General features: G+C 34.3%; 1 protein-coding gene across 1 annotated transcript; it reads right to left on the bottom strand.

Moving 5' to 3' along the window:
- Positions 1 to 599: 599 nt before the first annotated feature.
- Positions 600 to 19,058, bottom strand: LOC132546229 (serine/threonine-protein phosphatase 6 regulatory ankyrin repeat subunit A-like). The gene is made up of 8 exons (XM_060209938.1): positions 19,038 to 19,058; positions 7,574 to 7,690; positions 7,189 to 7,306; positions 5,138 to 5,182; positions 3,415 to 3,628; positions 2,572 to 2,682; positions 1,906 to 2,072; positions 600 to 1,513 (listed from the first exon to the last, which is right to left on the bottom strand). The coding sequence occupies exons 1-8, from the start codon at positions 19,056 to 19,058 to the stop codon at positions 600 to 602; spliced, it is 1,707 nt and encodes a 568-aa protein (XP_060065921.1).
- Between the last annotated feature and the right edge of the window lie 8 nt (positions 19,059 to 19,066).

Below are 19,066 nucleotides of genomic sequence, written 5' to 3' on the forward strand. Positions count from 1 at the left end.
ACTTTCTTAGCTAAGTAGCAGCCGCCATGATATTTCCAACCACCTCCTAACACATTTCCTTAACACGTAACCTACACCACTGTCTACCGGCATCATAAACGACATTAGCCGATTTCAATAGGCCCAAAAAGCGGGTAAACCGAAACCACGTCGTCAGTTCATTCCTTCAATTGAATTTTTAAAGAAATCTTGAGCAAAAATGACAAAAAGGTGGGAATATATCTGTAATTATCAATTAACTTTCCAATATATCACATCCATAGGTCTTTACTGGCCTAATGAAATTACGACCAAACTGTCAGCCATTATTGCTAAAATAACCACAATTTTGTACATTACAATGAACCCACGGAGGACATATATGTATATGAAGACATTTTTGAGGCTTCATCAGAGAACAAATACTGTCAATGAAAAGTAAAGATTTCTTAATTAGCTACCCGTCTAACGACTCAAGATATTGAATTAAATCTAAATATCTGTTAAATTTGTATCGATAAATCAAAGTTTTCCTATCTAGTCCCTTTCTTATTACCACCACTTTTGTCGAAATGGACACGATACAAAAATAAGGCAACGTCTATGTGATTTGGAAACGTTTATGTATATTTAGATGCTACATCAAATTGATTGCATACGTCATTAAGTAAAATATACCATTTGAGTAATTTGGGTATAGGTAGTTCCTGAGTTTGCTTGTGTAAAGCGCCATTTTGCTTCAACAACAATGTTTTACGTATAACATGCCGACATTGCACTTTTAGACTAGGGGGATTGGTCAGTTCGTGTTCCAGACTGCGTTCAAGAGTTCGTTCTATGTCCTGATGTTTGCAACACATCTTGGCAACATTTCTAAATCGCAGATCAATTTGAATTAAGGCTTTCAATTTGTCACAGTTCGCCATCTTTGAGAAGCTCACTATATCAAAAGGGTGTATATCAGCACCGTATTTCATCATCATAACACACTGAGGTAGAGTTCCTTTCGTTATGCTGTAGAAACCGACAGAACGTTGATGGATGTCTAAAGTATTGACATCAGCACCATGACGAATAAGAAGTTCCAAAATAGAAATATCATCATTGTTATTAATATCGTCACGTAAATCAAACTCATTATACAAACTGAATGGGGACTGATTACGACTAACATCATCCAAACGTATCTGATCCTTAGGCACTTTATCGTTTTTATCGTCATTAAAAATACTTTTGCTTGCCTCCGCCTGTATTCCATGACTAAGTGCATACAGAAGGGGCGTCTGGTGAAAGGCATCTGTAACGTTAGAATTAGCACCTCGCTGAAGTAAGAACAACACGACGTCCCGTCTTCCAGCGTAACAAGCGAGGATTAAAGGTGTCTTTTCTTTGGCTGTGCTCATGTCAATCATTTCCGGGTTAAAGTCACACAGCAATCGTACTACATCCATGTGACCCTGGAATACTGCGATGTGAAGCGGGGAGAAGCCGTTGTTGCTAGAATCAGTGCGTATTGCGATAGATGTGTCAGCACCTGTAAACGTAAAGAAATGTCGTCAGTTTAAGGCAGTGAGTTCAACATAACCGATTGGTTCTTAACAAGTTATTCTGACATCCTCGATACTCCAAGGGTTACAATCACTTCCGTTCTTTGCACCCCTTGAACATGATATGGCAAAATTGAAATAAAAAACAACTGACCAATCACAGGCTGATAAACGATTACCATGTATCGTTATGCGACCTCGCAATTCGAGAGCGAAAGTGATCTTATTCCTTGAAGTATCGAGGGTGGTTATTTGATCGTATTAAGTATTGTTTGGGTAACTTGAGGACCGGATAATTTGTTTTTGATGTATTGATAAAAACAAATCAGTGAATTACTTTTATATTGCCCATGTTATACCAGAAATATGTATTATTTACCTGCCACTAGCAGCCTCTTGACTATGTCTGTGTGACCGTGTTTACAAGCGGTGTATAGAGGAGTCACCCTATCCTCGTCCACACTGTCGATTTTCGCACCTCTCCAAAGCAACATGGCTGTCATTTGGTCGTTACCGTTAAACGCGGCGTAATGCAGAGCTGTCCGCCTGTGAAAGTATGGACATGTTCATAGAAATATGCCTATTTCATCCATGACTGCTTAATAGGTTTAAGTTCATTTGACAAAAATGTTTTCAGTAAGACTTTTCGTGTCTGTATCTAAGTAACTAGGTATTTTTTTTTTAATGCGTGGTAATGATAGAGAGCGCAATCTGTGATAATGATACTATAAATACTCATCAATACTGACGCTTGCCCAAATATGGCGAACATCTTTCCGGTTGAGACAGATGTTCGGCATTCACATTGAAGAAAGTTATTATAACGATTTTCTGAAATGTATCATCGCTTTATGTTAAACCGAAATTCATGACCTAATATCCAGTATGTGCATAAAAAACATATTATCCCCGTAATAATATTGATATAGAAAAGTACGTGGTATTTAAATGGCAGAATACATAGTTTTATATTTTGTGGTGAATTATGTGGTACTGAAACATACCACAAAGTACTCTGAGAAGGGAATATTGTATAGTTACATACCCCTGTGTATCCGCCCGGTTGACGTCATTCGAAGGGTGCTGACATAACAATGTCGCTACTGCGTCATGTGATTCTCTGGCTGCCATTATCAGTGGCGTGGTGTGGCTGTTTCTGTAGTATATAACAATTTGTACATTTAGTATTCTACTGACTTTAACTAAATACATTATAATGTACATAAAATATAATCTTCTCTTTGTTAAGTGTGAGTTTCGCTGCTTGTCGATCGTTCAACTATCATAATACATGTACATATTTTCAGTATACAATACTTATATTGATTTATCATACAAAATATTGTTATATACCTATGTTACCAGGCACAACGTGTGGGATTAGTCATTTCTAAAATTACTCAATCTTATATTTAAAAAATATCAATATCACATTCCCTGTACAGAACAATGCAACCAGACACGAAGTGTTTTAACAAATTGTGAATCCCGTGGCGTTTTTGAACTTGAGACTCATGCAACACACAAGTAGAAAAAATAAGTTTTCCTAACTTTATTTCATTTTCTCCAAATACATATTACGAATATTCCTTTGCCTTCATATCCAGTGCAAAGCGTTTATTATATCGAAATTCCAAACTTAATGTGTTCTTTGGAATGAAACAACAGATTTACAACATCAGAGACATTGGTGTTATCGCATGAAAGTATCAACATTATCACAGCTTGTAATGTGTACCAATATACATTTAGGCAAGAGATCTACTGTTTCTAGTATGTAATACACGACACGTAGGCAATACTGATCTACATTTCCACGATTTAACATCGCTAGTATTCAAATGTATGAGATTATTCAGTACTTATTGATGCATCAAGGTATACTAACAGTTGAGGGATGCAGTTATCTCCCGATGGCAAAGCGACATCCACATTTGGGTGTCGTAGAAGAAGTTTTAACATGTCGTGTTTACCCTCGGCCGCCATTTTCCATACTGTTGTCATACCGTACTGGTTAGTTCTGTTTACATCTACTCCACACGACAGTAATTCGAGAACAATGTCAACATGACCAAGCTTACACGCAAGGTGAAGTGGGCTGTCTGCAAATAAAAATTTATGAAATCACCACACATATTTCTTAATCGTTATTTCAACGTTAGCATGTGTATAAAAACGTGTTTATCGAACACCAACACACGTGGTTCTTAACTGAATTATTACATCAACACGTGTAGTAAAGTTTGTGTATCTAATATCACCTCGCGTACTTTTTTATAGGAATTTTCACATCAACACGTGTATCAATTTGTTTCTATAAGTCACCACACGTACATTTGTAATGGAATTGTTACATCAAAAAGTGCATCATAGGATTTTCTTACACAAAATGTTGTATCATAACTTGCATCAGTAAGTTTCGTTCACTTTACGGTACTGAGAGATGTCATTAGACACAGCAAAATATGTCTTTCTGCTAGCAGTAATATAAATCGTTTGGATTTGAACGTCATCAGTCGCACATGTATCCAAGTTGATTAGACAAACACTGTGAATGAAACGTTAGGTCTTCCCTTTAACTGTCCATGCTTCAGAGATGAGTTCTATTTTTGATGAACACGCATTTCACTGACCGCATACTGACGTTTTAAAACGTAAAACGCATACATTCACAGCGTATATGACAACAGCGACATGATACCTGTAGGACTTGACACTAATATTGATCACCGTCATACTAGTCATCGAAAGACGAGAAAGCGTGATTCACATTAATCCTCATTGATTTTGAGGAGACATACTAATATATATTTACTTGTTGCTATGGCTACGAGTCTTACATGAGGCAGTTACTACATACTATGTCCGTCCACTGAAGCATGACGATTCATTACAGCCGTCACCATAACGCCATCTTGTTTCAGATGTGGACTTCTTTTTACCGATTATAGCGGCATCAAGTATTGATCTACAATCTCCAAAGCAATGCCACGCTACCCAGAGCGATCCATCCAAAAACGGGTTCAATGGTTGAGATGTATAAGGCCATTTCTTGCAAATATTGTATACCACTTATATCAATGGTTTGTTAGTCGTAGCAGTTGTCAAAGAAAATTGTTTGTACTTCTGGCCCCACTTGTATAAAACATCTCAACTTGAGATTTCCTCATGTCGAGATTTTCCTTTGCTGATATCTCCTCAAAAACGGCTTGTATAAAATTTTTCTCGAGGAACAGGAGGAAGTCCTCGGCTAGGATGTCCTGAAATTCCTTGAGGAATTTTCATACAAGATATTTTCAAGGAGATATTAGCTGAGGAAAATCCGGGCTTGAGGAAATCTGAAATTGAGATATTTTATACAAGTGGGGCCTGGGTATCAACTGAAGCGTGTCATTGAATATATTTTGTGAATTTTACATCTGTTGATAATATGTTAATGAAGTTCCCTTAAAACTAAGATGGCTCCAACAAATGTCTTACCATCTTTTTTTCATATCATTCTTTACGACATCGATATCCTAATCTAACTTTAGATCTTTGGTTCAATTTATGACCCATCACATAAAGACGTGTTATCGTTATATTGTCTACGTGTTTTTGATTTGACTTACCGATTTCATACATTGTGCTTGGCATCAAGTTGGCAACAACAGAGTCTGTGAACAAACAACAAAGAGATAAAAGAAGTTCAGTTATCATTGAATACTTCCAGTTTTACTCCAAATCAAAAGTGTTAGTTGTTGTGTTGATAACAACAGACTGTTATGAATGATTGTAATGTTCTGGACAGTAATTCGTGATAGGGAATCTTAAAGTATTGACTTGTTCTCCAGGCTGTATTGGTCATCTTAGTGATATGAATTTGATTTCCAGACAGTTAAAGGTCACCTTGATATCATCATGTTTCCCAGACAATTAATGGGTATCTCAATGTTATAATTTAGTTTTCCAGAAAATAAATTGTTACCTAGGTAAGATTTTTTCTTGACAATATTTATTTTACCTCGATAATATCATCATGTTTTCCTGATAGTTAACGGTTACCTCGATATCATTATTTAGTTTTCCCAGACACTAAAGTGTGACCTCAATCATATTATGTAATAGGATAGTCATGCGTCAATGACGGTCATCAGTACTTAACGGTTACGGTTGGATGGTATTGATTTATCATGCTTCATATCCTACCAGCTGAATCGTGTCATGACACATTCAAGAAATATTTCTAACTACTAGTCATAATCTCTATAACTGAGCATCCATCATCTATATATTTAAAACAAGGTGTTATCGATCCGTTGATCTCAACAGAAAGTCATCTAGATACATTAAATATCTTAGGTGGTTCAAGACTTTTTCATAATTCAAACTTTTCTTTCCACAACATCATATGTGCACTTGCTGTCACAGTTATCAGGCATACAAAAGCATGATACATACCAACGATCCGAATAATGTATATCATCATATTTCATTCTGACTTGAGCTTTGCATGCATTTCTTAAAGCTGGGTTGGGGATTTGTTGATATTTTCAACATAAAATAACACACTTATCCTGGAATTTTCCCTTACAACAACCTATACATTGTTTTCAATACGAAAACAATTGTTTATTTCTGATAACTGGCGTACTTTAAATATAAATGCATTGAACACATAGTTGTTATCAAGCATCCATCAATATAAATGTAGATGACTCGTTTGTAAATTATTAATTTCCTAACAATATAAAGGTTTGCAATACTATATAAGTATCTTTAGACAGATGGCTCGTATATAGCCTTTGTCAGCTGCCCCAAATCCAGTGAATCAAATTTAGTTAGTAAAATATTTTTTGAAATTAAATTACCCATAAGCGACCTTCGACCTGAGAGTACATGTAAACAAAATAAGAAAATACAATTCTTTTAACATTCTTGAGGCTAACTAGTGTTTACCGTATTTACCTACCATAAACTATGAATATCCTTATAGTACAGCTACACAAAGAAAGCATTTCTGGTTGAACAATGTAAACATGAGTGGATCTCATTTCCATCATTGAAAGATGCCTTGAGCGTATTGTTCTGACGTGTCACCCTTTAAGGTTGTGCCAACCGTATGACTGTGCGTCAAGTCAGTTCAATTCAGTTCAAGTGCGAGTCCATAATTGTATGGGATCAACATTTAGTCCAGTCGTTATACACGGTGTGCAATATCCATTATTTGTACGCTAAATTATGAACAGGAGGTCATGATTCTCGAAGAGTCGGTATATTGATTTCCTTAAGAAATACGTCCATTACTGAACCCAGAATGCCAATGATGTGAGAGAATACACAGAAACTAATATCTAATTGATTTACTTCAAATATATCTTTTCGTGATTCATTTGTTTTCTACTAAAATTTAAATGATACAAAACCTAGGCGTCGACCAGAAACGCACGCGTTTGTATAACCTTCTTAATGCATGTTGTCTTAACATTTTACCTAAAAGCAAGCCAGAATAAAGTGGTCTAATTATTTGTATTTTGTAATCATTTTATCAAGGAAATTCGTATCTTCTTTCGCGGACTTGAATTGTCCGTGCTTCTTTTAATTAGGTATTTGTCATTTAAGATAAGCGTAACACACAACGTTTAATACTCACAGAAGTTTTAACAACTAGTTTAAAACATACCATTGATCCTACCGATATTGACATCACTTCCGCAGTTGATTAACAATTTGACTACGTTCACGTGACCACCTTCCACAGCATTATACAAGAGCGATGTAGAATCAACCGGCTTGTTTATCTGCCAACACGTAAACAAAATAATGTATGTTTCCGTCAGTGTTGCCACCCTTTAAGTAGTATATAATATAAATCAATCAATCAATAAATCAATAAATGAATCAATCAAATATCATTATTTTATACACAATTAGTACCGATCCACTCCTAGTCGGGAAACTTCATATTTGAAAAAAAGTCCACATAAACATTATGAAGCTTGAAATATTGTTTTTAAAAGTCCTCTTTTCAATCAATTTTTTCCTTGTTTAAATGTGACCATTTTCACCTTAAGGCCTGTGCTGAGGAGCTCTTCAATGTCATCTAGGTCTCCACGTTGGATGGCGAGGATCAGCTTATTGTAGTCCTCCTTTCGACTGGCACTCAAGCCCATTCTCTTCTCTCCCTGCAATATTCATGCAGGTAATACGGCCATGATTTAAACCAAAGTATGCCTTGTGTCATATATTGATTATAATCGGTTGTAAATTAGTGTATAGATACAGAGTGGGTTACAACCGACATTGATAGAATGTGCATTAATGATAATATAATGATTCATTGAATACTTCCACAGAGAGTTAACTACACTGAGGACACATTTACGATATAGTAGTTGGAACACTGGGCTTATGAAGCCATTAAGGAATACGGGTGCTGTATTTTCTTTTCTTTGATTTGAAGATAGCATAATACAGAATAATGATACAGTGACATAAATATAACACAACAAAGCATGTTCATTCACAGTGATAAGTGATATTGAGGCCTTGCGCCATTAAACACAAAATCAGCTCACTCTTTCTCAAATTTACCTTTGTACAAGTAAAAAATGATTTAATCACTTAAATGAGAAAACTTGGTCAAATGTTTCATATGTTTACCAGTTTGGGACTTTGTTTTGAACACTTCAAAAAAAAACATGCACTATCATTGTATTTTTTCAGAGTCTTGAGTCAGGCTTCAATACAGTATGCCCTATGAAATTGCTTGGACTTGAAATAAATTCCAAATGATATTTAGCATACAACCTATGAAAAAGCAGCATCATCAGTGCGTGAAATAACAGAAAATATTGAAAACCATCCAACTGTAAAACCCGGAATGCTTTCATGTGCGACAGTGAATTGAACTGATCCTACCTTAATAACGGCTGAAGAATGACTAGGTCATTGAGTCCAGTGTTTTGGCATCTATTATATCCATCGACCAGGTGTAATCTGCAATACCAGTAAGATTTAAGTGTTAGCAGTTTGATCTCTCCGGGAGTTCATACACAGCCATAGAGTCATTCGCATACTCAACCATGACTGTATCGTTGACGAGCTCACACATATCAGTGACCAAGTCTGATCAAAATTTAACATCGTCAGGTAGGTTACATCTGCTTATCATATGCAGAGGTCAAATGCAGAGTATTTTATCAGGGTAAGTTATATTTATCAACGACAAGAGCAATTTAACAAGATATACACGCTGAGAAAATAATGAAACTTTACAAGATACATTCAAGAATAAACATGAACAAAATCTTACTAAATTTATTCACGATCTTGTTGGCGTATTATATAGAAATATTGTGCAGAAAAGCATATGCCACACATGAATACCGGTTTACATATAAGTCTACATTGGAACAAAGTCACTCATGTGAATATCACCTTTTAATACAAATTTAGAGTGAGGTAAAGTAAAGCGAAACAATTAAGTAAACTGCACCATACAGCTGTTTTGTCCTTCTAGGACTTGTAAGTGATGCTAAAGGGCCAAACTTTTTGCAGCCTAGATGTATGAAAAGTTAACATCTAATGTAACAACTATTGTTCTTACATGTCATTGTGCGCTTACGCCTTTCTATGCCTTTATCACGGTGTATCTTTGTGCTTGTATATGCCAGTCAATGAACACTGGAATAGTTTAAGTAAAACCTTAATGTTTTAACTGTTTCCTTAAATAATTTTATGTGTCTGTCGAAATTTGTGACGGTTGTATAAAAAATCTCGAAGCGAAAGACATGCTTGTAACATTTTTCTTCATATAAATGAACTACCATCTATTAAATAATAATTTAATTATACCTCTCATAGATTGACAAATAAAAGTGTTGGCACAAACGTTAAATACATCAATTACGTTTGAGAAAAATTAAGAAGAATTTTAGCCTGGGATAGATGTCGACATTTTCTGCCGAATATTAATTTGTTTAAAAAATAACTGTAAGTATAAAGCTTTGATCGTATTTATTAGCCTTTAGCTTCCAGTCTTTCGGGGCTAATGGTTCTGTCCACACCTAGCTATAATTAGTCCCTAGTATCTCGCCGTTTGTAATCATCAACAGTGGGCCTTACAATTAAAGCAATATTGCTATTATAATAGCTAAGTGCAGTAATGAGCGATTGTTGTCTGGGTTCATTCCATTTGTAGATAATTATATGTAAACATTTTTTCATGTTAATCGATTTTTTTTTAAATTTTCTGTTTGTCTTTCGATGCCTTATATAAATACGGTGATATTTGCACAATATCTCTGATTTGTAGAACAAGAAATATCGGGTTGTTTAAAGGGTTTGTTCAAAGGGCTTGTTCAAATGGTTTTTTCGCAATTAGCCAAATGTTCACAAAACAAAGGAATGTGTCGTTTTATGAAGATAATGCCAATCCAATTATAGTCATTTTCATACTGACTACAAAGTTCTACCAAATACTGTATATATACACTACACGGCCCCTTTTAATTTGTTTTATTGTTTTTTTGTTCATTTTAACCTATTTCTAGTGCAATATATCGGTGTCAAAATTACGTCATACATTTCATCATTTACAACTTTATCTATTCTGATGTCATTAAATAAAATACAAACAGATATCACTACTAATTTAAAAAAATACAATTTGCTGATACTCATTATAAAAAATCATACCACAATTATTTATATACATTAATTACAAAAATATAGCATTGTTAATGCACATTTCTTACAAAAATATTACATTGGTGATACAAATTAATTGTAAAAATATCACGTTTAGTGATACATATAATTTACAAAAAAAATGTTGATACACATTACATACAAAAATAGTATATTAGTTCATACACATTAATTATAATCATATTACATTAAGTGATAAGTAACACATAATATACTGTGCATTGGTTGACACTTATGAAATATAAAGTTATATTGAAGTTAAAATGCCCGCACAATCTCGACGAAAAGTATGAATAAATATCTTTTTAAAACTTCATACACATGTTTATCTTCATGACGTAACCAATATCCTAAACGCAATCTGTACATTTCATTATAACACTAGATATCCATACATCAATGTTTAAATGAGATAATTGTTCATCTTGCAATAGCCAATCATTTAGTGATATGTATTAATTGTGCATTATTTTTTCCGGTTATCAATTCATTTTGTTTTGAATTACATATGTTCATCGTGAATCAATATGTGACAAAGTAATAAAAATAATTTATGATGATATTTTCTAATTATTTCACAAAACCTTCAACTAATGATAATTTGGTATATGACCAATGGCTTGGGTACGAACATAATTTAACATCAAGTAAGTTAGGAACCTTAATATTATCTAATAAGGAAAATACTGGCTGATTTACGTATAATAAACATTATTACAAATAAGTAACTTTTTTGTGAAAGATGCTTCACAGAAGTTTACATCTTTGTAGCGTAATTTATTTTTGCGTGTTATCAATTATAATATGTTATAAGATATTTTAAGATATTGATCTCAATATTGCATGAAAAGCAAACTAAACACTTTTATTAGAAACATTTTCTTTATCTTGTCATTATTTGCTATGTAATGTTAATATTTAGTGAGAACAAAGATAGTAAGGTTAGATGACACGTGTCACCACAGGTAAAAACGCGTGTAATGTAATATGAATCTTCTAACATCCATGATAATCATTTTAACAACATTCTTCTGTCTCTGTCATTTTCAAAAGTTATTGAATGGGGACACAGCCATAATAAGTGGTATGTATACACTTGTGTGGTCTAAAGGAGTTACACGTCTGATTCGTTGGCAAATAACTGACACGTAAACCTAGACGTAATAATCGATACATTTACCGCAATTGATCACTTTAATACAAAATACAAACATCGTAAAAATTTACTGCATACACACTACAATTTTCATGTTATTCAATTTTTTAAACGTATCACAATCTACCACTTTCATACAAAATATAAGCATCGTAAAATTTTACTGCATACAAACTACACTTTCCATTTTATTTAATTTTGTAATTTATTTTACCTGTATTACAATATATCACTTTAATACAAAATATTAACATCGTAAAATTTTACTGTATACAAACTACACTTTCCATTTGTTTTAAATTCGTAAGTGGCATCATCTCATTGCGATATTATACTCATCTCATCATGAATTATTTGATCATACAATGGAATCTTTTGAACATTTATGTACATTAAAAATATTTTGATTTCAATTAAAGCAAACATTACTTAAACCACAAAAATAGATTAACTAGTTCAATATCACCCAAGATTCATTTTCAGATACCTCGATCGGATTCGGGTGTATATGTTTTATCTTTCTGGCAATTACACTGAAGACTTAAACGTATAACAAAAAAATGAGAACTCCATGAAACAGTTGTTTGTTCCTTCAAGGAATCATCAGTGATAACCAGGGCATAAACTTTGCAACTTAGAGGCGACTGAGAAAAAACAAACTTGGTCTCAATCAAAGTAAAAATCCAGAAAGGGATGTACATAACCTCATATTTCCATCAATCTTACACAACACAATGCCAGATATAAATATATTCTTTCTGAAACGGTCCATTATTTGAATGGATTAAAATGAGGCTCGCTGGTTATAAGAAACCTTGGAATCTGAAGTACACTAACAGTGTTTACTACCTTATTAGAAAGAGTCCACAAAGGACGTCGGTGAATGTCACATTTGAGTGCAATTGGGTTGAAACATATGTACAACCTGGTAGAAATATACGTCGTCTTTACCATTATATTTCAAATATAGGTACCTATACTTGAAAGTATTCACAAATAATTCAATGATTTCATCAATTTTTAACTATATCTCTAGTTGAAGTATATCTTAATTTGGCTCATGCCTGTCTGAATTCAAACATTCTGATAATGGTAAGTTTTGTTGGACGGTCCAAAAAATGTGTTAACCTCAAATGCAAATACCCGGTTCTCAAATGAGAACTTGACATTATTTAATTCTTGTACTTTTTATAGGTTCTCCGAGAAAATATTTCTCATATTTTTAAGTAAGATCTCGTTTACATATCGGTATTCTAAAATATCACAGAATGTATTTTGTTATCACTGTGAATGTTTGTTCAATTGATCAACGTCCATGCACGTAATCATCTCGGTCGCTCATAACAACTTTAATATTTAGCCAGTGTGTTCACAAATTAATCAGACGTCCCAACGATATTAATAATGTTCAGTGGGCGTTTAATAAATCCCTACAGTAAAGAAACAATGTAATTTTAACTTGAAATACACATGAGACAACATATAAATCTGCTTTATCGTATCGAATAATCTATAAAAACTGGAACGGGCCGTTTCAAGTACAGTTAATGAACAAATTTGTTGGTGGACTTTAGTCTCCGAATTCGAATATTGCCACGCTTCAGAATATCCATATGTACTTGTACTTCTGAAAAGATCAGATATATGAAAATTGCGAACTTTATTGAGGCGGCTACTGTAACTTCCCAGCATTTAGAATTTTACATTTCTCTCGATCACTCGAGATTTCCCTCAGGCGCCTCCTATACTTCAATATTAAAGCCCTAAGCATTACTGACTAGTACTAGAACGGATAAATAACTGTTTGATAACGTTTAATTCATTTTTTGTCTCTACTACATCTTACTCTGATTTTGTATCAAAAGTTGCTATTCACTTGTGTGTCTTTTGTACCTTTTTCACGTGTAAAGGGCACGTTTACTCCAGTGACAACACACTTTTACCTTCGAAAATCCTCAATACACCTATATCATGCGTAGTATGGATGAATTTGGCACGTGTTTTGATACGTATGTCTACTGAATGGTTTTTCGTATTTCTAGAGACATAAAATTTCAAAGTAAAACTGCAAATCAATTAATGTGTTCTATGCTCTGAGGAAATTTTTTCCAGCTATTGAAGTCTCGTGTGCTAAATATGGATTTCACATCAACATCAAACATGTACGGTTAAAGTGTTTGCATGAACCAGCTGTACCAATCACTAAGTGTGCAAGTAAAAACAACTTGTGCATCATTTACTTGATGGCCAATCCGTTCGGCGCTATGGTGATATTTTTCTAAGACGTAGATAATTTTGTATCTAGTAGTATTTAGGACTTCATAGTAGAATACAATCTTAGCATATCATGTGAAATATGTAATTACATAGATAGGACATCTTTGGCGCCACTTCACCCCTCCCTCGACTACGGGGAGGTAGTCAGCAGTTTCGGAGTATGTTAATGTAACCCCGATCTCCAACTGCTTGGGATCGTTCGTTTGTCTGTTTTTGGTGCCGTGACCAGGTCCTCTAACGTCATTTATGGTAAACAATGTTCCAGGCCCTATTGGATCGTGTAGGGTTAACAAATTGTCAAATATGAATTAATATATCCATTATGACGGGAAGTATTGTCAATATGTTTTAGAATGATTATTCGAATTTTTAGCTCATTTTAACAGTCGTAACATGTGTGACGGTGGCATAGTTTATCAGTTACTGACATTTATCAACAAAACAATTACAACCTGATATTTACTTAGCAAAAAACACAAAACTGTAACGTTCAGTTTAGTATTGAGTTTATCAGCACTTTAAAAAAGAAAACTTTAATTTTTCTGCCCCTGCCCTCAACCCAAACCCGCCACATCCCGTCCCCAACACTTGGCGCCCGAAACTTTCCCATAACCTCACACAAAATCATATTTTTCGAATAGCACACTATATGCAGTCGTCTTTAGATTGTCATTCTGTAAAAAAAACTTGAGCTTATCATCGAGTGGCCGTAGATGGCCATTAACAGCACTAAACCATTGAAAGATACTTTTCTTTGATTTCGAGGATAGGGGGTATTTCTTGATTATGTTTTTTTTCCTTTTTTATTTATCTATTCATTTTTTGTCTGTAACTTGTATAAAGCTATCAACTTTATTTATTTTTACAACAATTGCGAAACAAGTTAATTCAATTTGTACTTATCACTCTTGACAAACTTGATATCGTTTCTTACATGATTTAAAAGTAATCTTTAAAGGGACTATACCTGTATTTTTTAAATCGTGTTCAAGTAACCGTCTTTTTAACTGGTAAATTGAGTGTGCCTTGCTTTATATATACTATCTCCTTAAAGGCCTCTTTGTGTAGGTAATGTGTGTATGTCAAGATCTAGTTTGTTCTGGTATTGATAAAACCGAGAAAAAAAAATCAGTTTATTTCAGTCCAGTTCAGTTCAAGGTCTTAAGTTTCGGATCAACGTTACCAGTTGTTAAATAGTATGTTTAAACGATTATCTCATTATTAAAATACAAGGCCCAGACCTTCCATAACAAGTTACTGTAGTTTACAATAGAGATAAGATCACCTGGGACATGAGTAATCAGATTTCAAAGTCAGGCATGTTTGGTCTGTTCCTCAGAGAGAGAAAAACAATACATTAAAATGACGGACAGATGTATGATAAAGTCGGGTATCTGAGTTAGTGTGGTTAAGGTTTTGGAAGTACAAGTCCAAAGTCCAATAAATGCTTTTATACACCGGCTTAAGAAATATTCATACGAAAGTGGTAACACAGTAATTGGAAATACTGAAGACTGTATATTGATATGCAATTATTTCTAACATAACGACTAGCATATGTATTGGTTTTGCTCGAATGCCCAAATAAAAAAATATGGTAATTTGTAGTGTAAGCGGTTTTTTTCTGTTTTTACATGTGTATATATATATTTAGATATATAAAATTTACACTCACAATATTTCATACATTCTGTCAAATAACAGACAACAGTGAATGGGCACAAACTGGGAGGTGATTGGAATTGCCTATAACCCCCAGGACCATATAACTATAGAAACCAGTCAAATGATATCAAATTGTTATCAAAGGATGTAAGTGTCCCTACCAATGCGTATAAAAGTGCCAGCACTGTCAAGTGGATGTCCGCCTCAACCACTGCTGTGCCATTTTGATAAATATTTACATTGTTGAAATTTTTTGATCGAAGTGTCGCGGATGACCGTTTGGGTCAGGTGGTCAAGGTATAGAATCTGATATAAATAATATGCTAAAACCCAGGTTTAGCAAACGTTATCAAATAATCTATTCTTTCTTCATGGTGTTTAAGATTATAAAATAAAGTTCTGAGTTATGACAAAGAATAAGAAATAAAACTTAGGTTTACCGTCATTACACCTATTATTAAATCTAAAATGAGTTCAAGTGCATACTTAAATCTAGTCTGCCGTTACAGTACAAGAGTATACAATGATAAAACAGAGCAACCAAGAGCATGACAAACATTGTCACAAAAATTGACTTGAACAAGATATTGTAAATTTATATATAACCTTGACCTACAGATTACCATTACATATCTACATGTAATGTCACAATTAATGTTTCATTCAATTCAGACTGAATGAATGGAAACAAAACGATAAACGTTGAAATGAAGACTACATGAGTATAAATAACTGAACACTAATACCTGATCCATATTACTCACCAAGTACGCGTATTTAAATGTGCCGCAGGTCACACAAGATCACAGTTCAAATAACGGCATTCGATGCTATCGTTCCTGTGACACTGTTCAGATCGCCACCACGTGTGTAAATATAATACTTCTGACCAACCACGGACGTATAGATATGTGTGTAAATCATAATACTTCTACAACCAAATCCACGGACTTAGACAGAACACGCTGTCCTAACGCTATTTTTCTGTATACACTTCAAACACAAATATAATATTGAATTGACACTAATTACAAATAGTATGTAAGGTATTTACCCAGACTTAATCGCACACCATTATTTTACTCACCTGTGCACACTTGTACCTGTCCGAGTTGTTCGATTAGAATATAATAAAGCGTACGAGCCGTTGTCCACCCTCTGTCGTTGTGAATGTGAGACAGGTCACATACCCTCGGGTGTGTTATAATCGGGTATGTAGCGGATAGGCACACAGACCAGGTCACGTGATAATCTATCTGATCAAGCTACCTTACCATTACACCAATTAGGATTTTAACTCGTAAATATATATCCTTACTTAAAACAAAATGCTGTGTCGGGTAGGGCAGTGAATAAGCATTACAGCTAAGATTATAGAGTGTGGAAATATAGAACACTGAAGTTACACTTTATCAATACCAATCAAATTTCAAACACCGCCCACGTTTCAAGTGACAATATGGATCCCATAGAGAATGGCTGTTTCTTTCTAATGATTAATTAGCGATTGTCTCATCTTATAGATACGTGGATTGCCATATAATGTATACTGTAATGGTGAAACTGTTTATCCACAAAAAAGAAAACAAAAACAAAAACAAACAAAAAAAACAACAAATAAACTAAAAGCAAATTTTTTCTGATGCCGGTCGACTTTTCTCACACGGTAAATATTCAATTTTTAAATTAATTCACTAAGTATGGGATGTCCTTTTACCAATGATTATAAATCTAAATAACTTCACCTTTATATGGTTTATTGGCCTATGTCGATAACATACAATGTTGGCCTTTTGTTGTGACCACATGCTTTATCTAAACTCGTGTGTCTGTTTACATATGGAGATACATTGTACTCTGGTTGATTCGCCTTGGAAAAAATTCATTCTTATCAACCCTTTTTGTCAGGGTCATGTACTATTTACACTCAACTGCATGTTAAATGGAACGAGATCCCAATATAACATAAATGATAGTAATGGATAAATAATGACGTCATATTCCATCTACAGTAATTATGAAAAATTACAGCTGAACAGAAACAGATATATTTCTCACAAAAGATCGCGTTCATTGACTGAACTCAGTTTTGACTGGATTTTAAAGTTGTAAACAACCCTTATTTGTGTTGTTTGAAAACGCATTTCGATAAAAACACACGCATGATAACATGTTTCAGTAACGATTTATTAAGAAAGCATGAAAGTCTGTTACCATGCACCACAGCAAAATTTTCAATATTAAAATCATAATTTATAAATTAGAGATTAGGAGAACTGCAACCTGCAAATCAAATCGTATTTCAGATAGCACCAAAAATGGTACAACAATGACAGAATATTGACACAGGAATTTTTTTTCACTGAGGCAATTCAAAGGTGAAGGAGACGGAATGCAAAGGAATAGTAAGCGTTTTCTTCTTAAAGCCAGAGACGTTATATATGTCTCTGTTAAAGCCCATGTAGGTAATGCTCTCGAACCAGACTCACAACAACGAAGCCACTCAATAGATGAACGTTAACCGAACGCATCTATAAACTTTTACTTTTTTACAACAATTTGCGAAGTATATTTTTTTAATTTATACTAATCACCCTTGTTGACCTGGATTGAAGCGTGCGAGGGGTCTTTTCTGGTGTGGGGGTGGGTGTGTGGTTGTGTGTGGGGGGAGGGAGGGGGAGGGACGGAATCCTCAGGGAAAATGTAACGCCTTATCTTTTCACGTCCGTTCCGGGAATCGAACCACGGACGTTGACAATGCGCCACCCGACACATCTGTTATTTCGCTATGAGATCATGATGCCCGGAGTCACTATCGACGTACAATTGTACTTCTATGAAAACACTGTATCGTATTTGCTTAAGTCAATTGTCACCATCTATAACGAAAACCATTGCATCAGGACCTATAACGAAAACCGTTATATGGGGACCGGACACTCGAATATTTTATCATGAATTGAAAATATCGTTGTTATAATGATATACGGTTACGTGTAAAAATCTACCTGGTTACCTCCTTTCATTTCATTTTCTGCGATTAGCAGAATAATTTACTCCGTCAAATATGACAGTGTGGCATGGACATTATATATAATGAATATTCATAAAGCCCCATGTACCGATGGGGGGAGGGGGATTCCTACAAAATTCGCTGGTTAAGAAAATAAAATTGATAAGGTATCAATTCCATCAACCTTTTGTGATAAAGGTATAGAACGTGGAACACGCCGAAACCGATTTCACCTGTTACTCAGTCAAATTCGCAGTGGTTGTTTTTAAAAAAATATTTGTTTTTTTGAAATCACATTTCTCCGTGATGATCGATTTGATTCACGAAACAGGGTTACATGGAGATGTATTTTTGTCATAAATCTTCCAAATAAACATGAGTTTTTAACTTCCGTAGGGAGAGAGCGTTTCATATTTTTCCGTAACTGTGGTTGATTCAAGATTAGCAAGCATATGAAAAGAATATGTCTTTTGTTTGAACATCGTTAGACAAATTATTCGGCGTTTAAACGACATTAATCAGCTGTGATACACAGAACGGATGTATTGATACAATCTGTTGTCATCTATTACTAGAAAAACACATCTCAATTTAGCCCTTTGTCGTGAGACAAACCGATCACTTTATCGATAGACGTGACTTAATCCGTGCACAGATTAGGAAAACTTGTGAACCAGTCACAAAGACGGGAAATATTTTAACTTTTCACCAAGGCTGTGGTCTGTGCCATTGTCTCGA

Source organism: Ylistrum balloti, unplaced genomic scaffold (genome assembly GCF_031769215.1).
Source record: "Ylistrum balloti isolate Yb309-2 unplaced genomic scaffold, AGI_CSIRO_Ybal_v1 Utg369876, whole genome shotgun sequence".
NCBI classification, from domain to species: Eukaryota; Metazoa; Mollusca; class Bivalvia; order Pectinida; family Pectinidae; genus Ylistrum; species Ylistrum balloti.